The following is a 27,495-nucleotide window of genomic DNA, read 5'->3' as shown; positions in this document are numbered from 1 at the left end:
GGGTGGATGCCCTTCAAAGCTAACCTGTTTGTAATTCCTTATAAAAAACCCGTGAACCCTCTTCAGATAAATGAAACCCATCCCTGTCATACTAGGAATGTACAACCCATTAATGTCCCTTAACACCTTATACATTGAATTATTGCTTCTCTGTCTCATTCTTAGCACAGCTTTAATGGACCTAGCCTCCCCTTCCATCTTTTTCTCGGTAACACTTCTGACCAACAAATAATAGCTTGTGGCCAGCATTCATGCATGCAATTTATCTCTTGTACCATCAAACCAATTAGATCTTTTATTGGATGTTGACTAATATCATTACCCCCTAGGTGTAACACAATGGCTGTAGGAGGTTTACTACTTCTTGCTGCTTGTTGTAGTACTGCACTAAGATGGTGCCACTGCATTCCTGATACCCCAAACCAAACTGCTTTACAAGAAGCTCATTTTCCTCTTTGGAAAGATAAGCCCAGCCTCCCCTGGACCTAGAGGTGGACCCTCTGAATAAAAGAGTGACCAGCTATCCATATGTATTTCTGGTCTGATGATGTGTGAGCTGAAATACAAAGGACAAGAGTTAAAGTTGTTTACACATTACATAGCTTTTATAAGCATTGGACTTCCACCTGTCCATTCTCATAATGTTGGCCTGTGAAGCCCCCACTGCGTGTGCATATGAGGCTGCACCTATCTGAAAAGAATGCACTGTATACCTATCTTTGTCTAAGCCACACAACTTAATTGCCTCCTTTAAAACTGCTCTCATCTGATATCGTGTAAGAGGTTCACCTTGCTAATGGCAAAAAAGTGGACCATCTAACATACCCCTATAGCTGCGGTACTCCAGCATCAGTTTAGTCACATCCCATTCCAAACCCTCTGGGGTAGCCAGTCTTACCCAATTACCTTTGCCTTCTTGATCACTTTGGATTTAGCCACTTAAAATCCAAGTGCCCTCCTCCAGCACATGAACATGTGCCAAAGGCAAGACTGTCCGCTCGCCTTTCTTCTTATTTGGTTGGACAATTTCAGACTATCTAAATGCCCCACAAAAAGCCAGAATAAAGGTGGCCCTAAATAATGCTACCTCATAAGAAGAAAAACAAACCTCTGAAACAGCAAGCCATAGTTTGTGTAATACAGCTGGACCTACGGGGTACCTCTTCTCAAGAATCTTGGGCATTTGCCTCCCCTAGCCTTTTAAACACTGACCATACTTGAAATTAATTAGCTAAGCCCCTTAATCCGGAAATCAATTCAAGGCTGATAAAACTCCAACCTCTTTCCTTCATTACCAAACTGTCATTCCTGATTGGAGAGGTAGAATTGGGTATGATGGTTCCCAGCCTCTGGATAATCTAGTCAGCAAAATTGCTGTATGCATTTATTATGACTTACCCTTGCCCTTCTACTGAGGGTACCATTCTCATCTACGCATAAAACCCATAACTGATCTGGCACTCAATCTGGGGTAGGTTTTGCATTTAGAGATAGCAACCAGATTCATGGCCACTGTAAAAGAGAAAAGGGGGGGGGGTCTGTTAATGAATTATCAGTGTCTGGTATCTATTTCTCAGGTCCTCCACTTTACCCATTACTACTGGTACCCCATCTCTTTACAGATTTGAATAAAGGTGTCTGCAGATCACTGACATTCCCCCGTATCTTTCTTCCCCACAAATAAAATCATCCAAGTAATGAACAGTGTTATCCTCCCCTAATCTGTGTGCCAGCAGCCAAGCAAAAAGCTACTAAACCTTCCAAATGTATCACAAGCAAACAACCCACTGGCATGCATTTATCCATGTAATACTGAACTTCAAAAACCAAGCCTAACCACCCCTAGTCTTAGTAGCAATGGGTAAAAGTCTAAAAGCAGAATCTATAACCGCTTTTGCCTTTAGGTCCCCTCTCCCTTTCACTTTCACCTTCTTAACCCTTTCATCAATGAAGCATAAAGTGCCAAAGCCCCTTCCCATAAAGATTTCCCCTCTGGATATGACAGGTGATGACTGAGATGAAATTCACCTGGCTTCTTTTTGGGGACTATGCCTGTAGGTGAAACCTTGATTGCTCTTCTGGGTTGATTAGGAAATGGGCCTGCCAATCTGCCCACTTTTAATACCTTATTTAGTTTAGTCTTAACTATATCCAGATGGTCCTTTAAAGATTTCCAGATCTTAACAAGACCCCCTTTTTCTTATATTTTGCATACACATGCATCCATGTGCACTTTTATATAAATGCTCCTTGTACATAGATATCAGATGCAGTATTCGGGTTATTCCATTACTAAAACCCGAAAAATGATTTTAAGAATTTCAAGTTTTCATTCTCTTCTGAAAGCCTGTTTGGTTTATTGCAATACTGTAAATTTCTACCTTCAGAAGTATAAAATGTATCTTTAGATTACTACGTTTTGCTAACAGGATTTAATATTAATTATTATTACTATCACCAACCTCATCCTCATCACCACTTGTTATACCATTCCAAAATGGGAGCTTTAGTTTCCATCCACTGACCTGCAAGATCTGGCCACTACGAAGCACAGCTGTGCTTGTCTATTGATTTGCTACCATACACACTGAAATGTAATTTATTTGTTTTAACCACTTTGTTTCTTGCCAACATCATTTATTCATCTGGTCACTAATAAAAAGGTGAGGGAAGGTCATCAGAGTGTATATGGCCCTGACCCATTCTTCCTGAATATCTACAAATAGATATCTGCAGAATAATGCAAAATGATTAAAAAATGCTGACAATCTATCTCAACACGCTCTTACTGAGTAGAAATTTACTACACAACAAGCTAGCCACATAATCTGCTTGACAACACTGCATAATAACACCATGTAAATGACCACACTCAACACCCGAAGTGAATCCTAGCATGACTTTTTTTTTCTTTTTATCCAGCCAATAATGCCAGATATTAGCATTACTTACTTTTTTATTACTCAGAAAATGAACACTGTCACAGAAACTGTGGTCCTCTAACAACTTTCTAAATGAATTTCATTAATAGTTACAAATTTATTTGGGTTTGATCAGAATTCTTAAGCCAAAAAGTTAAAAGGAAAGCTGCAACCTCTACCTGATGACACAGAGGACCTTCTAGCTACCACATTAGAGTATTATTATTATTATTATTATCATCATTAGAGTATTAATATCATTTTGGAGTATTATTTTATTATTAAACAGCTTGGACTGTTATTATTATTAACTTTGTTTTTATTATTTTTATATTATTAGTTTTATTATTATTATTAACATATTCACATGGCTCCAGATTTCTAAGTAATTCTGGAGTACTCAAAGTTATCATTTACCTTTTTCTACTGGACTTACCTTTTTGTTTGTATTGCTGAATTCTTGCCACCCAACTGATGCCAATATTTAAAGGCAAGACAGTGCATTTGCACATCTGTCAACTTACAAAAATACGTGAGCTAACAAAGTGACTGTTAAGAAAGTTTTGCAACTCATAACATAATAACTACTTGGTCCAGGTATTTCTGGCTGATGTTGTGGAGAAAGGGCTAGGTGTCACAGTTACTTAATGGGTAGATGCTTCAGTCAATACTGGGTAACTGAAGTCTCTTAATAAAAAGTTGCTTCCTGTCTGGGGATCATGTTCAGATATTGGGCATTTCCCTCCAGTGATACAGACTGAGTGAACATGTAATTACCAGTGAAGTAAATATGTCTTCTGTTGAGAATGATTTGGATCTTTGAACTAAATCAAAGATGAGATCACTTGAGATGAGGTACATAGGAATTGGTTTGCATCTTGTATATCATATTCTTCAAAAACTGAATTGGCTACTGATGATGTATATTTTCTACTCATACTGTGCATGTTTTCTAGTCTCTGGTGTGTTCAATATGGTATTATACAATGACTCCCCGTTAATATTCCAAAATGTGCACGCTGATTGGTCAGCGTGCACATTGTAAATCAAAGGCTTATACTAATGGAAAAAGGTCCGGTTGCCTGGACTTTTTCCATTAGTATAAGTCTTTTTTTTTTTTGGACAGCAACGGAGAACGGAAGAGCTCCGTTGCTGTTATCTCGCTATGTTAAATGAGTTTAACATAGCGAGATATCTTAAAAAAAGCAACGGAGATCTTCCTTTCTCTGTTGCTTTTTTTAAAGTTGTCCCGCTATGCTAAACTATAGCAAAACAGCTTTAAAAAAAGCAACGGAGAAAGGAAAATCTCCGTTGCTTTTTTTTTTTTAAAGCTATCTCGCAATGTTAAACTCTTTTAACATAGCGAGACAAGTTTTTAAAAGCAACAGAGATCTTCCTTTCTCTGTAGATTCCACACACAGTTCTGATGTACTGCGCAACCATACTCATGCGCAGTACATCAAAACTGCTGCAGAATACTGGACAGCTGCGGAAGGGCAGCAAGGAGGCATTATACAATACCATTATTTAAGAAAAGTATTTTTTTCTTAAATAATATCATTGTATAATAGCAATAACCCACTTCTGGGTGTGGGTAATGCTGGATTTACCCACTGTTGTCTTTGTTTGGCCAACGGGCTTCGCCCTCGTGACCAAACCACACCAACCGTGGGTAAATCCAGCATTACCCACACCCAGGTGTGGGTTATTGCTTAATTATTCTCTGTCATAGCTCTCAGCAAATCTCTCGAGAATCGGGCCGTATCCAGCTAAAATTGAAGCCAAAATCAGGGAAAGTTGAGAGTTATGTAGAATCGTTTAACTTTTAAAAATTAAAACCGTTGAAGTTTGTTTAGAAACTTTACAGTCCGGCTTTCAGTGTAAACTGGCTGTGCTCAGTTCGATCTTTCCTGAGTTTAAAACTAAAGTTTAGTAAATAAAGAAAATGTGGAAGATTTAAGTTTTTGACAAATAAACAACCAGTAAGTTTGCAGTCTCCCACAGACATAAAAACAGTGACTGAGCTCACATAGCTAGTAACCGTGTGCGCATACGTGAGGCGAGCACGCCGTCCACCAAAACACATAGTAACTATTGTAGCTGAAGTAAAGACAGAGGGCGACAGTGAGGCCAAGTTCTGAGAAAAATATATTTCACCTTCTTTTCCTTTTACCCAAAATGCTCGGCTACTGTCGGTGACCATGGACCGCGCTTACTAACATAAAATATTTTAATTCAGGGTAACTATATTAAGAAGAATAATGAATAAGGGCGAGTGATAAACATGGCTATGAGGGAAGAAGGAGAGCTCTTACAAAATAAAGCGAAGCACCAAGATGGGATTGGCAGTACGACCAACACTGAAAGCTTTAGGAATGGATATGTCAAGAGCTGCGTCACCCCTTTAAAACAAGATCACCAAAGGGGCTGTTTGGCCAACGTATGTCGGTTTTGCAATGTGGATTTTATCGGATCTCATAAATTTAGCGGATTTGCATTTTACTTTGGCGCGTTTTTTGCGTTAGGAGTTTCTTTTCTAGTTTTCTGGAGCCTTCAAAGTGGACTGAGTTCCTCAGAGCTTCTGCGGAGTTTACAGTCATTTCTTCTGGGCTTCTCGCAGTCTGTTAGCCCGCTGTTTAGCATAGGCTGTGCCTTCTTCTTTTTAACGTTTTATCTGAAGAGAACCAAGAAAGAGATTAGCAGAATTTGGCTTCTTTCTTTGCCAGCATGTTGTTACTTAGGAGATTTTTTGGTGTTGCAGTGCTTGTTCTGGAAAGAAGATCCCCACCAGATGCAAATGGTGGGCAGGTTGCTGTTTGTACTGGGCTGTGTGGGCTTACTGACTTTATTTCCCACTTTAAAACTCAAACACAATGTGTTGATTTTAATCTTCGCCAGTTTGCTTTGGCTAGTCTCTCTAACTAACCTCAAGCCTTTGCCCCAACCTGTCCGACCCTTGTTAGCATGTTGTTTTGGGATCACTGGGTCGGTGTTGTCACTCTGTTGTGATCATTTCTTTCAGACGAAGGAAGCTCATCCCAGGACGCTTGCTGTCGAGGATAAAGTGCCTGTGATCAGACCAAGAAGGAGGTCCAGCTGTGTATCGTTAGGAGAAACTTCATCCAGTTATTATGGGAGTTATAATAAAATGCCTCGAAGACCTTCTTTGCCTTGCATTTCCCGGGAACAGGTAAGCTGCACTTTTTCATTAGAAGTTGTGGACCGGTGAATCTGAAACTGCCATCTCTGTGGTTCATATGTGGTGTCCTCTGTCTGCAAAATCGCCAAAGATTGTGGAAGTTACAGAGGAAGTGTGTTTATCGCTATTCTATGCACTGATCACGCCGCTGTTACTTTTATGGTTATTATTGCTTTCGTTTGGGAAAGTGTCCGAGAACTAATGCAAATCCGAGAATCCACAGTTAAGCTAGTTTCTGCTGTTTTTTTCACTGTAGTTTATTTGTAGTATTGCGTTTATTTTTGTCTAGTTACAGTTTCTACTGTGGTGTTGGTTGCATTTTCAGAAGTCCATGGTTGAAATGCACATGGCTGCTGAGTTCTCTTGGTGTGCTTTGTTTACATGCATCTGGTGCTTTCCCAAGTGATTAGTCTTGCTGGGTCTGTCTGATCCCTGCAGGAAGCTTTTCATTTTTCCTTAAATTGAAATGGTTAGTTACTATTGTATTGTACCTCACTGGCCCTTTCCAGAAGAAAGTGGTGGTGACATTTTCAGATGCTTTAAGAAAACGTAATCTGGTAAACTTTAACAGCAGTTGAGGGGTACAATTTTGGGAAAAGTGCTGTATGCATAGTCCTTGTTGCACAGCTTTTATTGACTGCAAATATTTGCTTGCATCTCTGCACTACCTGGTTGAAATGGCTCTGATGCAGAGATTTCATTTACAGTTTCATTGTTTGCTGTCACGCAGTGGCTTTAAGAAAAGCATGAAATGCACATGTTGTTATGAAGTGACAAAGCATTCATTAGATGGGGGGGGGCGGTCATACCGTTTTTCTTGCTACTGCTCTTGAACTGCCTTTGGAGAGGCAGGTTCATTTTATTTAAAATGGGAACTTTTAAAGGTGATGTACTCCTTCCCTGGGCCGGTCAGCATTGGACTTGGCTAATGAATTTCGCGCAGGAGCACTTTGAGAATCATTTGCATCGTTTAGCTTCTGACTTGTTTCCAAATATATTAAACAGGCATATTTAATTCCAATGTGGCCTTCCAGCACACTAAGAATTGTGGAAAGTATTATGGGCACTGCACATCCCCTTGCCTTTTCCTCAAGACATGTGGAGTTTCCCGTAGCATATGTAAATACTAATTATGCAGGGTTTTCACTGTAAATCAGTGCCGTATTGTGTATTACATTTTTTTATTATTTACTTTGTAATTGCCAGGTTTAATTTAAGTCCAGTGATTTTGCTTGCAATAAAGCTGCACCGCACCAAGGAATTATTTTTTTAAGACCGAGCGCTTGTTTCATGCGGGGGACACAATAACGGTATAAGCAGATTGGTGTTTTCTTACATTTTACGTCATTTAGTCAGCTCTGAACTATTTAAATACACATCGATGTGAGCTCTGAACTATTTAAATACACATCGATGTGGTAATAATTTAAATGCAGGATAGATATGTTTTTCCAGTTAACTTGGTTGCAAAGTAGCGTCACAGAATGTACACTTTCTGAAGCTAAGAAGGGTATTTTTTGCTGGTTGACTATCTCGTTGTAATTTTAGTATTTGCAGTCGGTGTTTTCCCAGTTGCATGATTATTAGGTACTGGGTCAATCTTCTGAAATCGCTTTTGTTTAAGACATAATGTATTTAAACCAGCACAAATGAATAGTTGCAGTTTTGCTTGCATAATGAAGTTACGAAACTTTGTGTTGTGTGTAGCTGTCCATTATTGCAAATTAAAAGTTCTGATAGATACTTAAACTTTATTTCTGTATATTGGTACGGATAATCCGGCACTTCCCCACGTCAAACCTGCTAGTACTATTTGAAGCTGACTTTGACAGTTGAGAATGCAGAATTTCTTAAGATTCAATACCTTTTCAGATGCCTAAAAGTGAGCCACTTTTTTTTGCATAAACGTGATATTCAGCATGGCATACATTACCCATAGTCAGTGCAAATAATGAGTTACACTATACTGTCTAAACAAAGGTTTACTTGGCAAAGCATTAGTGTTTTTTATTTTTTGCTTTACTAATACTGTTAAATACATTACTGAATGCATGTACTACTGTATACATGTGTAAGTTTGTACTATTTTATTATGTGTTAATACAACGCCATATGATTCTGCTGTTGAACAATTGCACTTAAGTTTGTGATTGCATGTTTGACAGATGGTATAGGTTGTGGCTGAAAAGGGTTCACAGAACAACTCGTTTGCCTGGCAAACAAATGCTAAATACATAAATAAAACTGTGTCATATAAAGACATTTCAGGATTAGAATTCTAGCTGTCCTGAAATCTGAGGACATTTGTCAGTTTTCATGACACATTCGTCCAAATAAGGACAATTATTTGAGTGGTGACCTAGTTTGCTGTGCCTTGAAATTCTATAAGAAATACTTTTTACCTGTGGAGAGTTGCATTAACTTCTGGATTTTAGGTACTGGGTTTAGCTGGCTTGGCTTATTTTTTACTTTGGCAAGTAGTTCATTCTGCATTCGTTTCTGATCTCATTTGTTACTTTAAAATGAGAATTAGAGCGACTTGATGGCTAAAAACTAATTTAGTACAACAGCAACAAATAATTCTACCACATACTGAACTCCATCCTGTTTTGTTACTTTGGCAGTATTAGTTGGTAACAGGATTGCTTACAGAATGAATTTACTTATGCTAGACCTTGTGTGAGACACACTGAATGACTCTGTGGATAGTAACAATTTTCTTGCGTGTCTATGTAGTTAATTCAGTTTTAAATGACTTGGTTGCATATATTTCTGTTAACATTAATTTAAGTTGTTAGTTTAGCATAGTTGTTGCTTTTGTTTGAATGCATAATAAGAAGTAAATGTTTTGTGCAGTGGTTATACTGCAGTTTTGGCTTTAAATTGATTTCGTGCTGTGTGCTGCTTTTGCAGATTACTTGTTGCATTTATAAATGTCGTCTATAGTAGTCAGTTACGAAGAATACATTCTGAAATGGCTCCTATTTTTCCTTTCTTTGGAATGGATTTGTATTTTTATTTAATTATTTAACTGGGTAAATGAACTGTTCTTAGACTGTTTGTTTTAATTATGACAAGAGGCCATTTCGCTAAGAGTTGCAAATAACTAGAAACATTTTCTACTGAAATAGTTAATAATGAATATTTTGATGAATATGCATACATATAGTGCAGTCTAATGGGATTCTAGTAACGTGTCGATTCTGTACATTTTCTTCAGATGGATCATTTTAAGTAATATGCAAATTACATGGACTGCAGTGATATTTAACAGTCTGACACTAATGTAGGCTGGTGGTAGCAATTTATGGGGGAGATACATAACTTGTATGTGATATCCATTGTTACATGGAGTCATTGTTGACTGATAAATAGTGATACAAGGGTAAAAAAATAGTGTGCCTGTAGCTAGAAGTCATATGTAAATGATATGCAAATTATTTTACATTCACTAGTCTGTAGTTAAGCAGTTCAATATTTGTTATACCTTTTACAGAAAGGTGCAAGTGTAGCATCCCACTATGTGTACTTCATGCTTGTAGTCATACCATGTGAGGCCATTGGTGTGTATGTGTGTGTATGTGTATATATATATATATATATATATGTATGTATATATATAGTGTGTGTGTGTGTGTATATATATATATATATATATATATATATATATATATATAGCATACATATATATATATATATATATATATATATATATATGTATGCTAACTGAATAGTTGCCCTTGTAATTCTGAAACTCTTAAATCAAGATAAGCCGAATATAATCAAGGATAAAGGTTTTAAATGGAGAACACTTCCAGAGTGGTATTTGCCTAAAAAGTTGAGAGAATAAGATTTATGTACACTTTACACCCTTATGTATTTGTTCAGGAATGTGTTTTTATTATTTAGTAAGTAGCATGAACTTGCATCCATTGGCGATTACAATTCTTTTGTTAATACAGACAGTGTGTAAAGGACTGTATTGGCAACAGATGCAAGTTTACTGTTCTTGTTTTTTTTTTTTTTTTGGTTATTACAATACCGTGGTTATAATTGGTGATATTTTACATTTGTTGTTTAGCAACTGCAGTCCGTCACAATTTTACAAAGGTTAAGAGACATAGTGATTCATTCGTTCATTTCATTTTAATTGTACAATGTAGGCTATCTGGTCATATGATCCTTTTCTGCAAAACCCTGCGTCATAAAGTGCCAAGATAGTGTATACACAACAATTTATTGTTTACAGTATATTTATATAAGGTAAGTAGTATTTAACAATTATTTAATATAGAAAATAAAATGTAAGCCAGTAACAAAGTTATCATATAACTGGACAAAGGCCACTTGTGGTAAACGGTAATTATGTAAATAGTGGTAAAGCTCAGGTCTACAGAAAAAACGTGGAAAAAAGCATTGTATAGAGAAAAGTAAAGCAAGTGTCTACGTTCATCCCATTTGAAAATTCTTAAATGCTGAAATCAGGAGCTGTGGAAAAAAGTTATGGAGTGTGAAGGTTTATGAAGAAGTCGAAGTTCATTGAAATCACTTAAAATCAGATATACTTAGTTAGCTGTCTTGAATAATATGTACCTAGTTTTAATATGTAGATGATTCCTAGTTAGCAGATTTGGGAACAAAAGTCATTTTTTTAAACTGACTTTAAAAGTATTAATGCAGAAAAATAATGGAGATATACATGATGGCACTGGGCTCTTCTTTCAGCATGCTGTGTGCTCACTTATGATTGAGCATTTATTTTGGGAAACAATAGTGATATTTGAAGTCAGTGTGCAGTTATTGACCACATGACTTAAGTTTTGTTCATCATCAGGGCTGCTCTCTTACTGAAAGTGTGGCTTCTAAGGAAGAATGTCAGCAGTTTGTCATTTAAGGTAAAAAAAAAATGATTTAACTTGCGTCAACATCTTAAAGAGATTCTCTGCCGCATTTCCAGGCTTTTTAGTGTTATATACTGTGTCTCATAAGAATTTAAGAGCGCTGCTTAACGTGTGTTTAAATAAAATTTAAATAAAATTTACAACAGTAATGCAAATATTGTTTACAGCCCAAGCCTGATTCCCCCCCCCCTTTCAATGGGAAGCCTCTTGTATAAATGTACGTTATGCTGTAATTCTGTGCACATTTTTTATGATTTATAGTCATGGTTGTTAATTTGACTATATTTTGTGTAATATTCTTTTGTTTGGAATGCAAGCCCAGGATTTGTACAACCTCAGGTTGTTGGTGTTAGTGTATGTAGGTTTTGTTTGTTACTGAAAGGAAGGCTGGTCAGAGTAAACAGTATAGCTGGTTAAAGGGGGTGTTATGACCGTAAATTATGAAGACTGGATTGTACAATATATATGTTGTATATTTTTATATATAGGTTCATAGATAAGGTACTAGGTTATTGGCCCTAGGGTCTATATAAGCCTAGCCAAAAAGGTACCCTGTCTTTCGTCATCCAAGAAAATTATTTTCCTGTGCCCCTGTCGAGCAGAGCCACAGAGGTGATCCCCTAGGTGAATTTCGTATTTCCCATTCAGTCATCAAGATTTTTCTTGAAGAGTGTTAATGAGGAGCTTTTTTTTGATGTAGATAGGTAGTTTGTTCCAGAGTATGGGAAGTCTCTGGGACAGGAATCTGTCCCTCCAGCATGTTCTGTTTATTGTAGTGACAAGGTTTAGGTCCCTAGAGCCTGTAGCCCGGAGGAATTGGGATTTCTTTAAGTGGAGCATGTCCAACAGCTCTGGGTTTGACAAAGCTTTGTATGTTAGGCAGAGATCGCCTCTGAGTAGGCGATATGCGATGGAATAAAGCTGGAGTTGTTTGAGACTGTCTGCGTAGGGCATCTGTTTGAGGCTGGTAATCCTCTTTGTGAGGTATTTCTGCTGCCTTTCCAGTTGTAGATGTCTTGTGAGGTACATACCAAAAAGGGTGTTGTACTCTATAATGGGTCTAAAGAGTGATGAGCAGAGGGGAACAATGACCTCCTCTTTTTTTTTTTTTTCCTGGATGAAAATCCTTTTGTGATGAGGTGTGCCACTTAGAAGGATTTCCTGACCACTGTGGCGATGTGATTATCAAAGGAGAGACTACTGTCCACCTGTGTCCCAAGGTGTCTTATCACACTTTCTGTGTTAAGTAGACTACCACCTATGTGGTAGCTCATGGGAACAGAGTTTTTACCAAAGGGGATGACAGTGCACTTTTGTCATTGAGCTTGAGGCCATGGCTTTGACACCAGGCATCTGCAGTGTGGGTTCTGTCAGTGAGCCAGTTGCCAACCCATCTTGTGACATACGGATATATACCTAGTTTAGTGAGTTTATCTATAATTCCAGAGTAGGGGATGGTGTCAAAAGCCTTGGCGAGATCTAGATAGGCTGTGTGAACCACATTATCCTTTTCTGTGGCTTTGGTGACTGAAGCAATCAGGTTTAGGAGACATGATCTGCCTTTTACAAACCCAAACTGGGTGGGGTGGGGTCCAGAGTTTGGAGATTACCAATGTCTTTGGTTATAAGCTCCATGATATATTCTACATAAACATACAATATATATGCTACATATGATTATATGTTGAATTTTGCTTGAACTGTTACTTGTTTCTAGTTTAAGGGTCATAATGCATTGTTGATGGTGTAAAAAATACAGCAGTTTGATATACAAAACTGCATTATTGATAGAATTCTAAGCTACATAGTAACAATTTACATAGCCCAGTACCAACCTATGAACCTATCTGCCCGAAGGCATATATTAGCCCAGCCACGTTGTGCGGTATTCACCGCCCCTTTAGTAGTTCCCTAGACCCTTGTACTAGCAGCTAGTACCCCTGGCCCCTATCTAGTAGTGCTGTTGGTGTGATGTATGAGTTTATATGATCATCTGTTTACAAAACTATATTTTTCAGTTGGATAAGGCAATGATATTTGAAATTATTTTTGCAGCTGTTGTAGGACATGCGAGTTTACTTTTGGGTTAAGTGCTTCTAGCAGTTCATTGACTTGTATGCTGATGAAATGCCTACAGAAATGTCCTGTTTGACATTCTGCATTTCATAAACATTTTTTAACCGCTTTTGTTTGCCTGTTAGTATCCTGCCTTCCTTTTTTTTTAACATCCAGAAATGTATCTCATCGCCTGTTGCTTTGTTAAAAGTTGAGCCTTGTTTCTAGTGGTAGCCCTTTGCTGTCTTGCTGACTCGAGGTATATGATCTTCCCAGTGCAGTTAATGTATGTATTGCAGTTTTTGATTCAAATCCTACATTATTGGTTGCCTTTCCATGCTACTGGTATGCTTGTGAGGTGTGTAGGTCAGACTTTGCTGCTTTTAGTACGTGTTAAAAGTTTTTTTTTTTTTTTTTTTTATTTTAGTTTTTAATATGTGATATTAGTGTCTGATATGGACACTTTTTTTGTATTGCTTTTATACTTCTATTCTGAAATGTGCAGAGATAATAGTTTGACTGTGTGAGTCAACAACTGGTATCATCTGGCTGCCTGTAGTAAACAAGATGCTGTCTTCATTACATGATGCTAATGACATTTGGTTTGATACTCGAAACTAAAACTAAGAAGCAGGCTCTTAATTACGTAAGACATCCATTTGCATTTTGTCTGTGCCTGCTTTTGATGGTAAAAGTTGCCTTTGAATTAACACCTCAGTTGAATTATGGGTAATTGTATGCCATGAGGTTGCCATTTGCTCCTTAATTTTAAGTGCTCGGGTAGAGGGTAGTGCATGTAGTGGGAGGAAGGGACATCAGTGGATCTAGCTTTTATTACATGCAGAGACATTGTCATTATGTCATTGGGCTAAACTTGTATAGTTGTCAGACACAAATGACAGTTGTCAGTGGAGTGTTTTTTAATATACTTGGTCATGTGATCATTTAAGTATTTTTTTGATATGCTGTTTGAAATTGTTTTACCACAGAGTCTTTTATTAATATGAGATAATGGTTCATAATCGGATTCTAAACAATGTATATGCCTATCTGCCTTTCCAGTGCTCTGTTAGAGAATTACCTGTTAAGACGTGTATTTTTTTCCTTGTGTGAGCTTATGTACATTGTCTTGTAATTTTGAGTTTTCCTTTTTGTTTTTCTTTCAAGGTATATTAAATGTGTGCTTCCAGCTTTTCTGGATTTAGTAGCATTTTTGGTTGCAGCACAGATCCATGTTGCATGTAGACAGTGTGTATCCTCTTTTCTTACACTTGTATGCAATTGTTGTGGGCAAGATTTCAATAGCTGCAAAATTAGAGTCATTGTAGCTACAGACAGGTTATAGTAAATTATGTGGATAATAGTAAATTGTGTGGATAAACTAAAGATGTTGTGCTTCCCAGACCCATGCAAGTAAAAAAAAAAGTGTGTTAACCAAGGAATAAGTAATGATAAGTTAGGGGTGGCACAGTGGTGCAGGAGGTAGTGCTTTCGCCTGTCAGCAAAAGGTTGTCCAGTTCGATTCTCTGCTGGGGTACCTCCTATGTGGAGTCCACTTGTCCTCCCTCTGTTCACATGGGTTTTCTCTAGGTGCTGTGGTTTCCTCCCACATTCTAAAGACCTGTAGTAGGTGGACTGGACACTGTAAATTGGCCATAGGTGTGAGTGTGTGGCCATAGGTGTGAGTGTATGTGTGGTTTGGAAGAACAACCATGACAAGACTAGCCACCTGGTGGCGAAAACATAGGGTCTAGATTGTCACTGTTGAGGTGACACCCTGACCCCATGTGAAGAAATGGAGAAAAAGGGGTTGTGGAAGGATGTCTGGATTGTTTATATTTTGCATGCATAACAAAGTTTGGCTGTGTCCTGTTTACAAAGAGTCTGTGGAAGAAAAGCACTGTTGTAAATGTGACCGCACCTCTTTACCTTGAGCCAGTAATCAAGGAGCTTCAATCCTCGCTACTGAAACCAGTGAGAGGCAGTCAATAAAACAGGAATGGATTTACACCGTGTTTCAAATGCAGCTCTCAGCATCAAGCTCAACTTCCCTCATGAGCACCCAAGGAACCTGCTGCAGACCTGGGACTGGACTGTCTGTTTCTGCAGATTCCAAACAAGACTCGCTTGGAGCCGGGACACATTGCTCCAAAGCATCTGACACACACACTTCTGGAGGCTGGCACAGATTCACCAGCTGTGTCCCCTCTCTCCAGACTATAAAGTATATTACTATCACCAGTCAGATACTCTTAAGTCTTTTGCAAAGGGTAACCAATTATACTATGTCCAGTTAATACTGATATAAATGCTAGACTGTGACTAAAGCAGTAAGGCTTACCGGAGTGGCCATAGTGTCACTAAAGTAAGCACAGGTACTTTCAAGATGTTAAAAACATTCTGTAAAAGGCCAGCCACAATGAAGTGGTATAAAAATATTTAGTTATGGATAATAAAATAGAGAATAAGAGAATACTTGATATTTGGTTGCAATAAACAACATAGTTTTCAGCACAGGAAATATAAAAAAGTTGGATATAGTCTCACAGATACAGAAAAAAAATACTAATCTCCCTGTATTATTCCTAATTGAACTAAAGCGAAACTGTCCCTAGTTAACTCGCTTAGTATCACAAGGCAAGATGTACTGCTGAGGTGCTTACTTCCGCAAGGCAAGATGAGATGCTACACACTGACTGAACTGTGCTACTAACAACTGAACTGTCATAACTGACATAGATCTTTTATACCAGATTCCAAAGAAAAACAAACAACAAACTGCTGCTGCCAGAGTTCCATCCTTCAGCTGGTTATAAAATGACATCACATATATTCACCTTACTCTGGCACAATACACATTCAGAACTCTTAAGCTTCTGTTGCAGCATTTTTAATGTGATCAACTTTTCCAAATATGTTTTTAATACAAGCATCTGTACAAGTCAATGTGATAGTCAAATGAGACGACTATTACAAAACTTCAGCTAGCCTTGCTGGCATATGCCACACTCGCACTGTCTCACTTCTCCTGGTACAACTGGCAATACTGCACAACATCATATTAAATAATAGTATGATGGTAAAATACAATAAAAATAATAGTAGTAGCTCTTGACTGGATCCTAACAACTGACCCTAACCTGTATTAAAACCCTACTACCCTGCTGGACTCCCTTAGCGACCACTTTTCTATCCGAATTCTTAGGTACGCTGTTCAGAGAATTAAATACCATCTCTATAAAGATTGTCGCAGTCTCTCCACTTTTAACATTGAGACCTTTAATCACATGCTAAGCTCTCTCTAGACTGGTCAATTCTGAAACACATCCCTCTAAGTGATGCTATCCTTCATTTCATTCGCACTTTTCTCTTCATCCTTGACTCCCTGGCACCTCTCAGAAAAGTAAGAATTTAAACAACCCACACCCTCTGGCTCTCAAAAGATACACTCATTATTCTGACAGCCTTCCCTCCTCTCTCTTAAATCAGCCGGTCAATCAGTATCCTACCCCATCTGTATTCTGATCAGTAGATCTATTCAAGAATCTACCATCCCAGATATATGGAAATCATTCTTTATCACTCCACTACACAAGGGAGGCAACAGCAATGAACCATCCAACTACAGACCTGTTGCTATCCTCTCTCTCCTCTATCTAGACTCCTTGAAAAATCCATTCACAGACAGCTTAAGTACCTCATAGATAACCTCCTAACCCCTACGCAGTATGGCTTCAGAACCCATCATAGTACATCTACTACCCTACTGTCCTTTACTCAAACGGTTGCCGAAGCCATGGACAAATATTTACTGTTTTTTTGCCTCTTCTTGACCTTTCTAAAGCATTAAATACTGTATCATACTCTAAATTTCTCAATAAACTATTGCAACTCAACTTATCTCCCTCAACTATTAAATGGTTCACTAGCTGTCTCACGAATAGACCACAATCAGTAAGGTGGCAGGCTACCTGCTCCCCTTACTTACCAGTCCAAACTGGGGTGCCTGAAGGCTCGATTCTTGGCCCTCTACTCCTCCTTTTTTTTTTATATATTTTCCCAAACCAACTTTATCCTTCCTGTACAGCATCCTCACTAACGCAATATATAGACGACTCTCCCTTATTACATGTTCTGACAGTTTCTCTAACCTCCAGTGAACTACTCAGCATATCTTCCCATCTGTAGAAAAATGGCTAACTGACAACTAATTCTAAAGCCCCCAAAAAACAAAGCTGCTGCTGTTTTTCCCAAAACTCTGTAACCTCAAAACAGCCTTCACCATTTCTTCTTTCAACAATACCATCACACAACCAGACCCACATACTAAACTTGTTGGTGTTTATTATCGATGACCAAAAAAAATGCCTAGCCCCTGACTCTAGGCAGAAACTAACTCAGGTCTTCCTCCGCCCTTGTCTACTTGGTCTCTCATCTTTTCTCATCTGCAGTCTACCCTTCTGGCTAAACTCTGTCAGTCATACTATACTGTTGCAAGATGTGCTAGTAACCAACCTTACAAATCTCATCACTGCAATGCACTAAAACAACTCCAGTGCCTTGACTTCCCTCAACACCTGCTTTACTCCCAGCTGCAAATGACTCGTACTCTACTCTTAAAACCCCTTTCCTGTCCTGCTGTGTCCTCACTAATATCACATTATACCCCCCAGAACTCTTTGCAGCTCTGACCAGCTCCTTCTGGATACCTATAAACCAAACAAAAACATTGGTGAACTTCTTTACGAATATAGTATTTCCATGCACCTTTTGTAAATGTCTAATGTTCTCATGTAAAGCACACCATTGTAATGTTTGCATAAAACTTCATTGTCGGATGTTTTTGTAATTTTGTAATAACTGTCTGTCTGGAGCTTTTCTCCTCGGGTCTGACTGAAAACAGGCCACTGGCTCAGTTGGACTAACTGACAAAACTAAAATAGATAGTGTGCAGTAAGATGAGCTTAGTATTAATACAATAGCTTACAGTGTGATCTTGCATTAGTGTTTCATCCAGCTTTACAGTATTTAATATAAGCTTAAGACAGAGTTACACAGTATGGCAGTACCATAGTATGTTGAACTAAAACATAGTGTAGTGGGGTGAGTGTAATATTAATACAGGGACTCGCAATATGAAATCCACAGATGTGTGTAATACTAAACCGTGTTCAACAGGATGAGCGTGGTATTAGTATAGGGGTGGCACAGTATGACAGTACAATTGTGTGTAGTATTAAACGTGGAACAGTAAGATAAACTTGGTACTAATACGCAGTCTGAACATTGACCTAGTTTTCACCTCACTGGCACATGCAGTTCATTGTGATCACATAAACATACTAGCGATATTGACTTTTCATCTGCTAAACCCGATTGTCCACTGGTACTCTTTTGAAGACTCTCTACATTTTTTTTTGCTTTTTTTGTATTTCTTGAAAATATATTTTTTTGTGAAATGGTAGTATTTTATTTCACTAAGTTTCTGAGATTTTGGAATTGTTCCAAGCTACACAAGGAAAAGCCTATAATTCTTATGGTTGTGGAACATTGCATTTGTATAACGTGGAGTATAAGATGGTTCCTGTCCACTACTTTTTTTTTTTTTTTGTATGCTGTAACAACTGTGATTATGGGTGCCTTGGTTCTTGCATTGTATTAAAAGCATCAGTTATCGTCCATTAACATTTTGCTGAACCTTTTTATGGCTCAGTGGGTCTATGTTAAATGTTTGAACATCACATGGTTGAGACCAAATGTTCGACATTTGGATGTTCGAACATCAAATAAAAAAAAAAAAGTAAAAACAAAAAAAAAAACGCTAACAGTGTAGGCAGGGGTGCAATCCCCCCTGCACCCCCCACTTAAATATACCAACTCCGAGACTGCACTTCAGTGCAGAAAAGGGGAATTCTCCCTATCTGCACCGTACGGCGCTATTGAAAGTCTGTCTTCGAGCGCTCAACATTTCGAACGTTTGGTCTCGACCATGTAACGTTCGAAGATTTGACAGGTACCTGGCTCAGCAATGTAAATATCTTATTTTCGGCTACTTCAACATGGAAATGTAGTTTTGCTGCATTTCTTTTACACTTGTAAAAATTTATAATTGTACATGTTGCATCTTTGTATTGCTGTATAGTCTAGAAGACCTTGTAAGTTATTTAGTCAGTATTGCCTTTTTCAATTGCAGTTGTTTTTCAGCCTCACCCAGGGTATACTTGTAGACTGTCTCTGGGCTAAGAGTGACCCATGTAGTCAATCAAATGTAATAAAATAAATGTGTCTGGTATGCTAAAGGAGAACTGAAAACATAAGGTGGTAAATAATAATGCAGGCCACTATATACATAATGTAATTGTTATAAAGAAAGACTTAGAAGCAATAGTAGGAGAATAGTTCTAATTTAACATTTAAACGGAGCAAAATGTGCAAGAAAAAAAATTAGGAAATGAGCAAGTTTATTTTACATGATACTGCCTTTGCATGGGTAGATTACAGGCTAAGATGATTCTGAGTAAAATTAAAGCAGATACATAGAGTGAATATTTTGAATAGGACTGAGATTAGAAGATGATTAGGTTGGCATAATGTAAGTTGTGATGGAGGCAGTTGCATGTTTACATTAGAAAATCTAATTTTGAGTGTTGTTTTTTTATTAAATATTGTATTTGACGTGTATTCACTTTGAAGAACAGTAGGCATCCCTGTGTTCTTTTTAGAGGTACACAGACCAAATGGTTTGTGATTCGTGTGCGGTAACATTTTGAGACTGTTGTGTATTTTCCATGAAATATATTTATTTTTATTTTATACTTTCATTGGGTTAGTCTTACTAGGCTAGTGGCTTCTTCACGTTTGGGGAGACCCAAGGTAGTTTTTGTACTACTATGTGGAAATTTGGTGACTGTCTCCAAGGAGAATGAGAATTTAATACTGGGAATGCTTAAATATGAATTCATGCAATTCTGGGAGCTAGAATAAGGAAAAGAGAAAAAATATATGAATGAGAAAATTCTAAAAGTTATCAAGAAAAATGCAAATATGGACAGTAAAAATTGATGTTTTAGAGAAAGATAGAAGGGTGTGGTGTAATGTGATGAAATAATATGTAAATCCATGGGATATTTTACCAGAAGTAGTGATTAAAGCTGTTAAAGTAAGGAAAAAGTGGTATACCAAGATAGTAGCATGTCAGGAATTCCTGTGGAGGCTAGTAATAAACTAGTTACAAGTAAAGGGGAATATGCCATATGAAAAGGATGAAAACGTGTGTATATATGTGTGTGTGTGTGTGTGTGTGTGTGTGTGTGTGTGTGTGTGTATATATATATATATATATATATATATATATATATATATATATATATATATATATATTAGTGGGAATGATGAGACAATATGGCATTCTTTTTGAACAGTAAAGATTGGTGAAATTCTGGAAAAAGTCATGTGAAGATTTTTTTTTTGAGAATATTAATAAAAGGTATGGACATGATTATGGATATAAGAATATGTAAGAAGGGCAGGCAGGAATTTATTTTATGTAATATGGGTAATTTTGGAATTTAAATGTTTTTTTTTTTTTCAAAAATTGTTTTTTAATGGGAAATGGAATTTGGATGATATATTGCAAAAAATCAGATTATGGTTGTAGGAGGAGTAGTGGTTTATTATGGAAGAATAACGGTGAGGATGTTATACCATTTTTAAATAAAGGACTCCTACTCTTTTTGATAGCTACAATGAGATCTTTTACGTTCTGCTGAACTACAACCAGCTCGAGCAGATACAAAAGGCAGATGGAGTTTTGCATCATCTTTTAAAAATACTCAATTGTATTTATTACTGCTTGGTGTAACTCATTCTAAGCCTTTTGGTTTAAACACTTGGGCTTCGGACCAGTTGTTTTGCACTGAGAGGGTTTGTGGTCTGCACTGTTGTGGCAGAACAGGTAGCTTACATCCTTCTAGGTTGGGAACTGCTGATTGAGGGCTCAGTGTCTGTTATTCTAAAAGTGTATTAATTCTGGTTTAAGCACTTGGGTTTTCAGGCCAGTTATTTTACATTAAGAGGGTTCGTGGTCTGCACTCTTGTGGGAGGAGAGGCTGGACTCTGCCCTTCTGAGCTGGAAATTTCTGGTTAAAGGCTTATAGTGCATGCATATCTGAACTGCTTCTTACCGAAGTTGGTGCGCCTTGTTTGCTGTGGCATAGACTGGATTCGGGCCTGCTGGATCTAGCTTTGTTTGTGTAACTTGAGCACTAATCCAGACATTCTCTAAAGTATTCAATTGTATTTATTACTGCTTGGTTGTAACTTGATTAAAGTGTAGCTATCATTCTAAGTCTTTTGGATTAAGCACTTGGGCTTCAGACCAGTTGTTTTACATTAGGAAGGTTTGTGGCAAGCACTGTGGTGGCAGGACAGGTAGCTTTCATCCTTCTAAGTTGGGAACTGCTAATTGAGAGCCCAGTGTCCAAGGGTATTAGTTCTGGTTTAGGCACTTGGGCTTCAGGCCAGTTATTTTACATTAAGAAGGTTCGTGGTCTGCACTCTTGTGGGAGAAGAGGCTGGACTATGCCCTTCTGAGCTGGGAATTTCTGGTTAAAGGTTTATAGTGCCTGAATATTTGAACTGTATCTTACTGACATTGGTACACCTTGTTTGCTCTAGCACAGACTAGATCCAGGCCTGCTGAATCTAGCTTTGTTTATATGCTTGTTGTTTATTTGCTTATTTCCCTGGAAGCTAATTCCATCTAATACGCGGCTTCTCAGCGCTTCTGTGGATCACTAGTGATATCTGCATTGCTTACTGTACTAGTTCCTTGTTTCACCTGAAAGAAAGTTACTGTTTGTCATTTTTGCATTTAGTTACTTGTAACACATTGCACTCAAGTTACCTGGCACTTGCTCACTATAGCAATTATATAAGTCAGCACTAAAAATTAAAAGCACTACACCCTCACTCCCCACTGGCCCTTGTTTTCAATTATTAAGGAATTCCCAATATTATTCTAGCATGTCCAAAGGTCAGTTGTCAATCTCCTCTCCGGTCCAGCTGGTGAATCTGGGAATCTTGAGGCAATGTTATAACTGCCTCATGTACACATACAACCCTCTCCTCCTCCCACATAACACAAATACTTGTAGAGATGCAGCTATTTAGCCAAACTGGAGGCTGAGCTCTCTCAACTCAGGACTGGCAAGACCAGACAGGAGGAGAAGGCAACTACACACACCACAAAACCAGCCTCACATAATGCTACCACACCACTGAATCAAACACATAAACACACAAAGACATACTCGGAGGCTCTGAGTAAAATTTACCTAAACAGCAGAGGCCTCCAAAGCAGACACCCAAACAACTGCTACCTCAAGACACCCCACAAGCAACACATAAACCACAAAAACAGTGTGCAAAGCAGTCACAGCCCTTAAGGCCAAATACAACACCAAACATACTTGTCATAGGTGACTCCATAGTCAGACACACTGACGTCCCACTCACCAGGCTGAACAAGGAGAGGGTCACAGTAAGCTGCCTATCGGGCGCTAGAATCCGCCACATAACACAAGCACTCTGGTCACTCCACGGCAAGTACAAATATGACACAGTCATTGTCCATGCTGGTGTGAACGACCTGAGACATACCTTCCTGGACTACATGAAAAGAGACATAGAGGAGCTCTCTGATTATGTAGCCCAGGCAGGTATGACCCTGACCCTGAGCAGTATCCTTCCTTCACCAAGAATGATGCCACAATATAGAGACAAGATGATCAGCTTTAACAATTGGCTTAATGTCTGGTGTCATTCAAAGGGGATCCAGTGTCTGTCTGCCTGGGATGACATGCTTGACAAAGCCACGCTGCTTTGCAAGGGATGGCTTGCACCTGTCACCCCTGGGATTCTGGATATTGGCTAAGGCTCTTGCCACCCCCATAGTGCCTTTTTTAGGCAAGGCTCAAATTCTAAACCTACCACCCTAGAAAACAAAAATGGGAAGAAACTGAGAGTAATGCTGCTCAATGCCAGAAGTCTAAATCTCAAAATGCACGTACTCGAGGCCCTTCTCAGTATGGAGAACATAGATGTCTGTGCTGTAACTGAAACCTGGTTCAAGGCTCCTGAGAGCACCCCGGCACTATTAGGTTTTACCTCATATCATGCGTTCCGGCCCCAAAACCCGGACCACACCACAAAAGGAGGGGGTGTATCCATATTCATAAAGGATACCCACACCAACAGGTTGGTGGCAACGCACGAAGCTTTGGAAGCCATCCAGGTGCAACTAACCATAGGCAAAACAGCTCTACAAATTGTAGCATGCTACAGGCCACCCTCTCAAACTCAGGAACCCCACACAGCCTTCCTGAAGACTCTGAAGGGTATAAATGTATCTCCAAACACCATCATATTGGGTGACTTCAACTACCCGAATATAGACTGGGAACATTACTCAAGCCCTAACTTTCTAGCCCAACGGTTCCTGGAGTTCATAAATTCAAATGCCATGGAAGAGCTAGTCACTGTTCCCACGAGAGGAGAAAATATACTAGATCTCATCACAAACATGGGGACAAAATGCTCCACACCGGAAGTATATCCCTCATTGGTGAGATCTGATCATAAACTAATCTCACTGGAAATCCACATTCCGCCCCCACCCCAAACAAAAAAGACCACAGTGAAGAACTTCTCTAAAGCAAACTTCACACTACTCAAGACTGGTGTGGTATCCTTCAAGGCCCCTGAGCCAGTGGAAACCACAACCCAAGCTGCGGAAGTCCTTACAAATGCCTTCTATGAACACCTCCAGGACTGCATGGATCAGGCAATCCCAAATAAAACCAAGACTCTTTCCACAAAGGGCAAACGTCCAGTCTGGTGGACCCCAGCCATTAACAAACTTTACAATAAGAGGAGAAAGCTATTACATGATAGAACAAAATCCATAAAAGGGAAGTCACCCTGATCATTATTAGTAAAAAAATACGAGCACTCATAAAATCAACTAAGGCCAATTTTGAGAGAAAAATTGCCATGGATTCAAAGGACAATCATAAAGCCTTTTTCAGCTATGTTAGGAACCTGGGTGGAAACTCCCAGATATGCTCAGAATTAGTCCAAAATGATACAAAAATCACTGAACCCACAGACATTGCCAACATACTGGCAGACAGGTTCAGTGCAGACTTCACCCCCCTCTCCCCCCCCTAAAGGAGAGATAACTATCCCAGCAGAGTGTAGCCTCCCAGACATCTCAAATGCGCAGGTGAAAGCTGCTCTCTCTAAAGCTAAAAACACAGCATCAATGGGACCAGATGGTGTCCCCGGCTGTGTGCTACACGAGCTAAATGAGGAATTAAACTTGCACATAAGGCAGCTGTTTAATCTCAGCCTTACCACAGGATACGTGCCCAAGGAGTGGCGTATGGCAACTGTGGTCCCACTCCAGAAAGGCGGTGCCTCTATGGACCCTGGTAATTACCGCCCCATAAGCTTAACAAGTCTAGTCTGCAAAGCTATGGAGAGTATCATAATGGAGCTCATAAACAAAGATATAGGGGACTTGCAGACATTGGACCCGACCCAGTTTGGCTTCGTCAAGGGCAGATCATGCCTTTTGAACTTGGTCGACTTCTTCGAAACAGTCACCAAGGCCATTGATGAGGGAAAGGCAATCCATACAGCCTACCTTGACCTTGCAAAGGCCTTCGACATAATACCCCACTCGGGTATTGTAGAAAAACTTACCAGCTTAAATATAAACCCATATGTCACAAGATGGGTTGCAAGCTGGCTTAAGGACAGAACCCACAGGGATAGAGTTGCTGGCGCTATGTCAGACTCCAAGCCGGTCACAAGTGGTGTCCCACAGGGCTCGGTCCTTGGCCCCCTATTGTTCGGCATCTACTTCTCAGAAGTACAGGCCAACATGGGAGGACTTTGGCTGACAAAGTTTGCAGACGACTGCAAACTGGGCGCCATAGTGGAAAGTGCATCGGACACAGATATCCTTCAGAAGGGACTCATGGAAACAGATAGCTGGTGCCAGAGCCATGGCCTGAAGTTAAACGCCAAAAAGTGTATAGTCATACCCTTCGGGAAAAACAAGGTAACCCCAAGCTACCATATAGGTGGCAATCCACTAAGCACAGAAGAGGTTATCAGGGACCTGGGGACCCAGGTTGACAGTGGCCTTTCTTTTGACACTCACGTTGCTGAAGTGGTTAGAAAGACCTTCTACATTGCCCACCTGATCATGAAGGGATTCACATCCAGATCTAGTGAGGTCATTGTTCCCCTGTACTCTTCACTTATCAGACCAATGATCGAGTACAATGCCCCATTCGGGATGCATCTCACCCGACATCTGCAGCAATTGGAGAGACCTCAAAAGTTCCTCACCAAAAGGATAAAGGGACTCCAAAATCTGTCATATGCTGCCAGATTGAAGAAACTCCAGCTCTATTCAGTTGCATACCGTCTGCCCAGAGGTGACATGTGCCTGACATACAAGGCCATGTCCAACCCGGAATTAATGGACATGCTCCACCTCAAAAAATCCAAATCCACCAAAACCACTAGAGCAAGCGACTTGAACCTTAGCACGGATATAAATAGGACGTGCTGGAGGGATAGATTTATCACTCAGAGACTCCCTATGCTGTGGAATAAAATCCCGATCCATGTGAGGCAGAGCACCTCGCTGGCTCTGTTCAAGAGAAATCTTGACCTGTGGATGGGAGATCGTAGGTTTATCCCGGGAATCATCTCTGTGTCACTGCTGGACAGAGGCACAACAAACTAATGGGCACAGTATTTTTTCATATAAGGGGTGGCGTAAGCCACAAAAATTTGGGCTAGGCTTATAAATGCCTTGGGGCAGATAGCCTAGTATAAACCTATGAACCTATGAGTGTGAGTGCTTATATTACTCAATCAATATTTGTGAACTAAACTTGAATAGTTTGCTTTGGGACTTTATTTATTTTCAGATCACCGTTCTGTTTGTGGTTATAAGGTGTTCAGTGGATTGTGGATCAGCTGATTGTTGCCTGGCACCAAGCTTCACTGCACTCTGGCTTTTTATATCTCCTGTGAATTATGTACTTGTAAGTTTCCACTTTGTGATGGGTGAAAGCTTGAGAGGTCAAAGACACTCAAAGCACAACATTGACTGCCGACATCCATGTTGTGCTTTGAGTTTTCTTTATTGACAAATTATCCACATGTCCTTGCAGATGGCAGAACATCTACTTTATTCAGGACAAGTGCAATGAGAGTCATAATAATCAGTGCTGTTGTGGTTACTGGCTGTTGGTTATTTGGTACAACTGTTTTAACTTCATGAATTATGAATATGTTGCAACTCTCTGGCTTTTGTTTGGTTCACACAAACTCTTACCTACATTGAAGTCAAAACTAGACCACAGCATCCTAGTCACATTTGAGACATAGGCAGTTTTGTTCTGTGTGTCTTGGATTATCCAATTACAGTATGTAAGCTGGGTGTCTCAGCAGTATGTGGGTGAAGTTACTGAATGTGTTTGGCTGTATTTCCTTCTTTAGAGAAACCTAAAATGCCATAGCTTTAGGAGCATTATTTTGAAGTATATGTCTACAGGGCTTGAGTTTGGAGGTTTTCTGCTTCTGATTCCAACTTGTAACTGCCATTTTATGTTTGTGATTTTGAGTAAGTGACTTAAGCGTATAACTGTTAGCTTTATACTGTTTTGTGATGTTAAACTAGTTAATTGAAACATCTGTTGGAGACCCATGTTAACGGACTGACTAAGGATTGAAGTAGCAGAGAAAAGGATTTTATTTTTGGAAGATCATTTTGTAAAAAAATGTATCTAAATTTGAGACTGTTGCACAGAAAGCAAATCGGCCTTTGCTTCAAGAAGTTGTAGGAAAAACGTGATTGTATCAAAGTACTATTTTGGTTACTGTTAAGAATAGTCCTGATACCTGGGTGGGTAAATAGAGATTTGCACCAGCGTTGCCATATGTGGTTCTGCTCTATTTGTGAGCATTACAATCTAATAGTGCTGTGAAATTTCTTCATGGTATGTTGCAGTTTGGTCTTAAGGCAGTGGATTGGGGTTTCCTACAACCTTTCACGATTTTCTGTTTTTTATTGTAAAGTTTTATTAATACAGAAGTTTTCTCTGACAGGTTTTTCTTGTATTTATCATATTTGGGTCAGATGGGTACTGAATTTTTTCTCTGTGGCAATTTACTTACTGGTAAAAGTTAAGAGGTGAATGTGACAGCCCTCACCATTGGGTGGGTGATGGATAAGCGGAGTTGCAACAGGACCATTTTTAAAATTGTATACTTATTCACAAAACTGAACATTGAATGTTTAATCTTGTGTGCAACAAGTACAGGATCACAGATT

General features: G+C 39.0%; 1 protein-coding gene across 1 annotated transcript in view; it reads left to right on the top strand.

The window, feature by feature from the left end:
- Window positions 1-5,024: 5,024 nt before the first annotated feature.
- Window positions 5,025-27,495, top strand: part of PDE3B (phosphodiesterase 3B) — a 1,918,808-nt gene continuing 1,896,337 nt past the window's right edge. The window contains exon 1 of the mRNA XM_044082789.1: window positions 5,025-6,111. Within this exon, the coding sequence (XP_043938724.1) occupies window positions 5,206-6,111 (906 nt within the window). The 5' untranslated portion in view covers window positions 5,025-5,205. The remainder of the gene's footprint in view (window positions 6,112-27,495) is intronic.

This window comes from Protopterus annectens, chromosome 9.part0, assembly GCF_019279795.1.
Source record: "Protopterus annectens isolate FY-2018-M chromosome 9.part0, PAN1.0, whole genome shotgun sequence".
NCBI classification, from domain to species: Eukaryota; Metazoa; Chordata; order Ceratodontiformes; family Protopteridae; genus Protopterus; species Protopterus annectens.
Note: the sequence above shows the minus strand (reverse complement) of the source record. Positions and strands in the feature narration are given on the sequence as shown.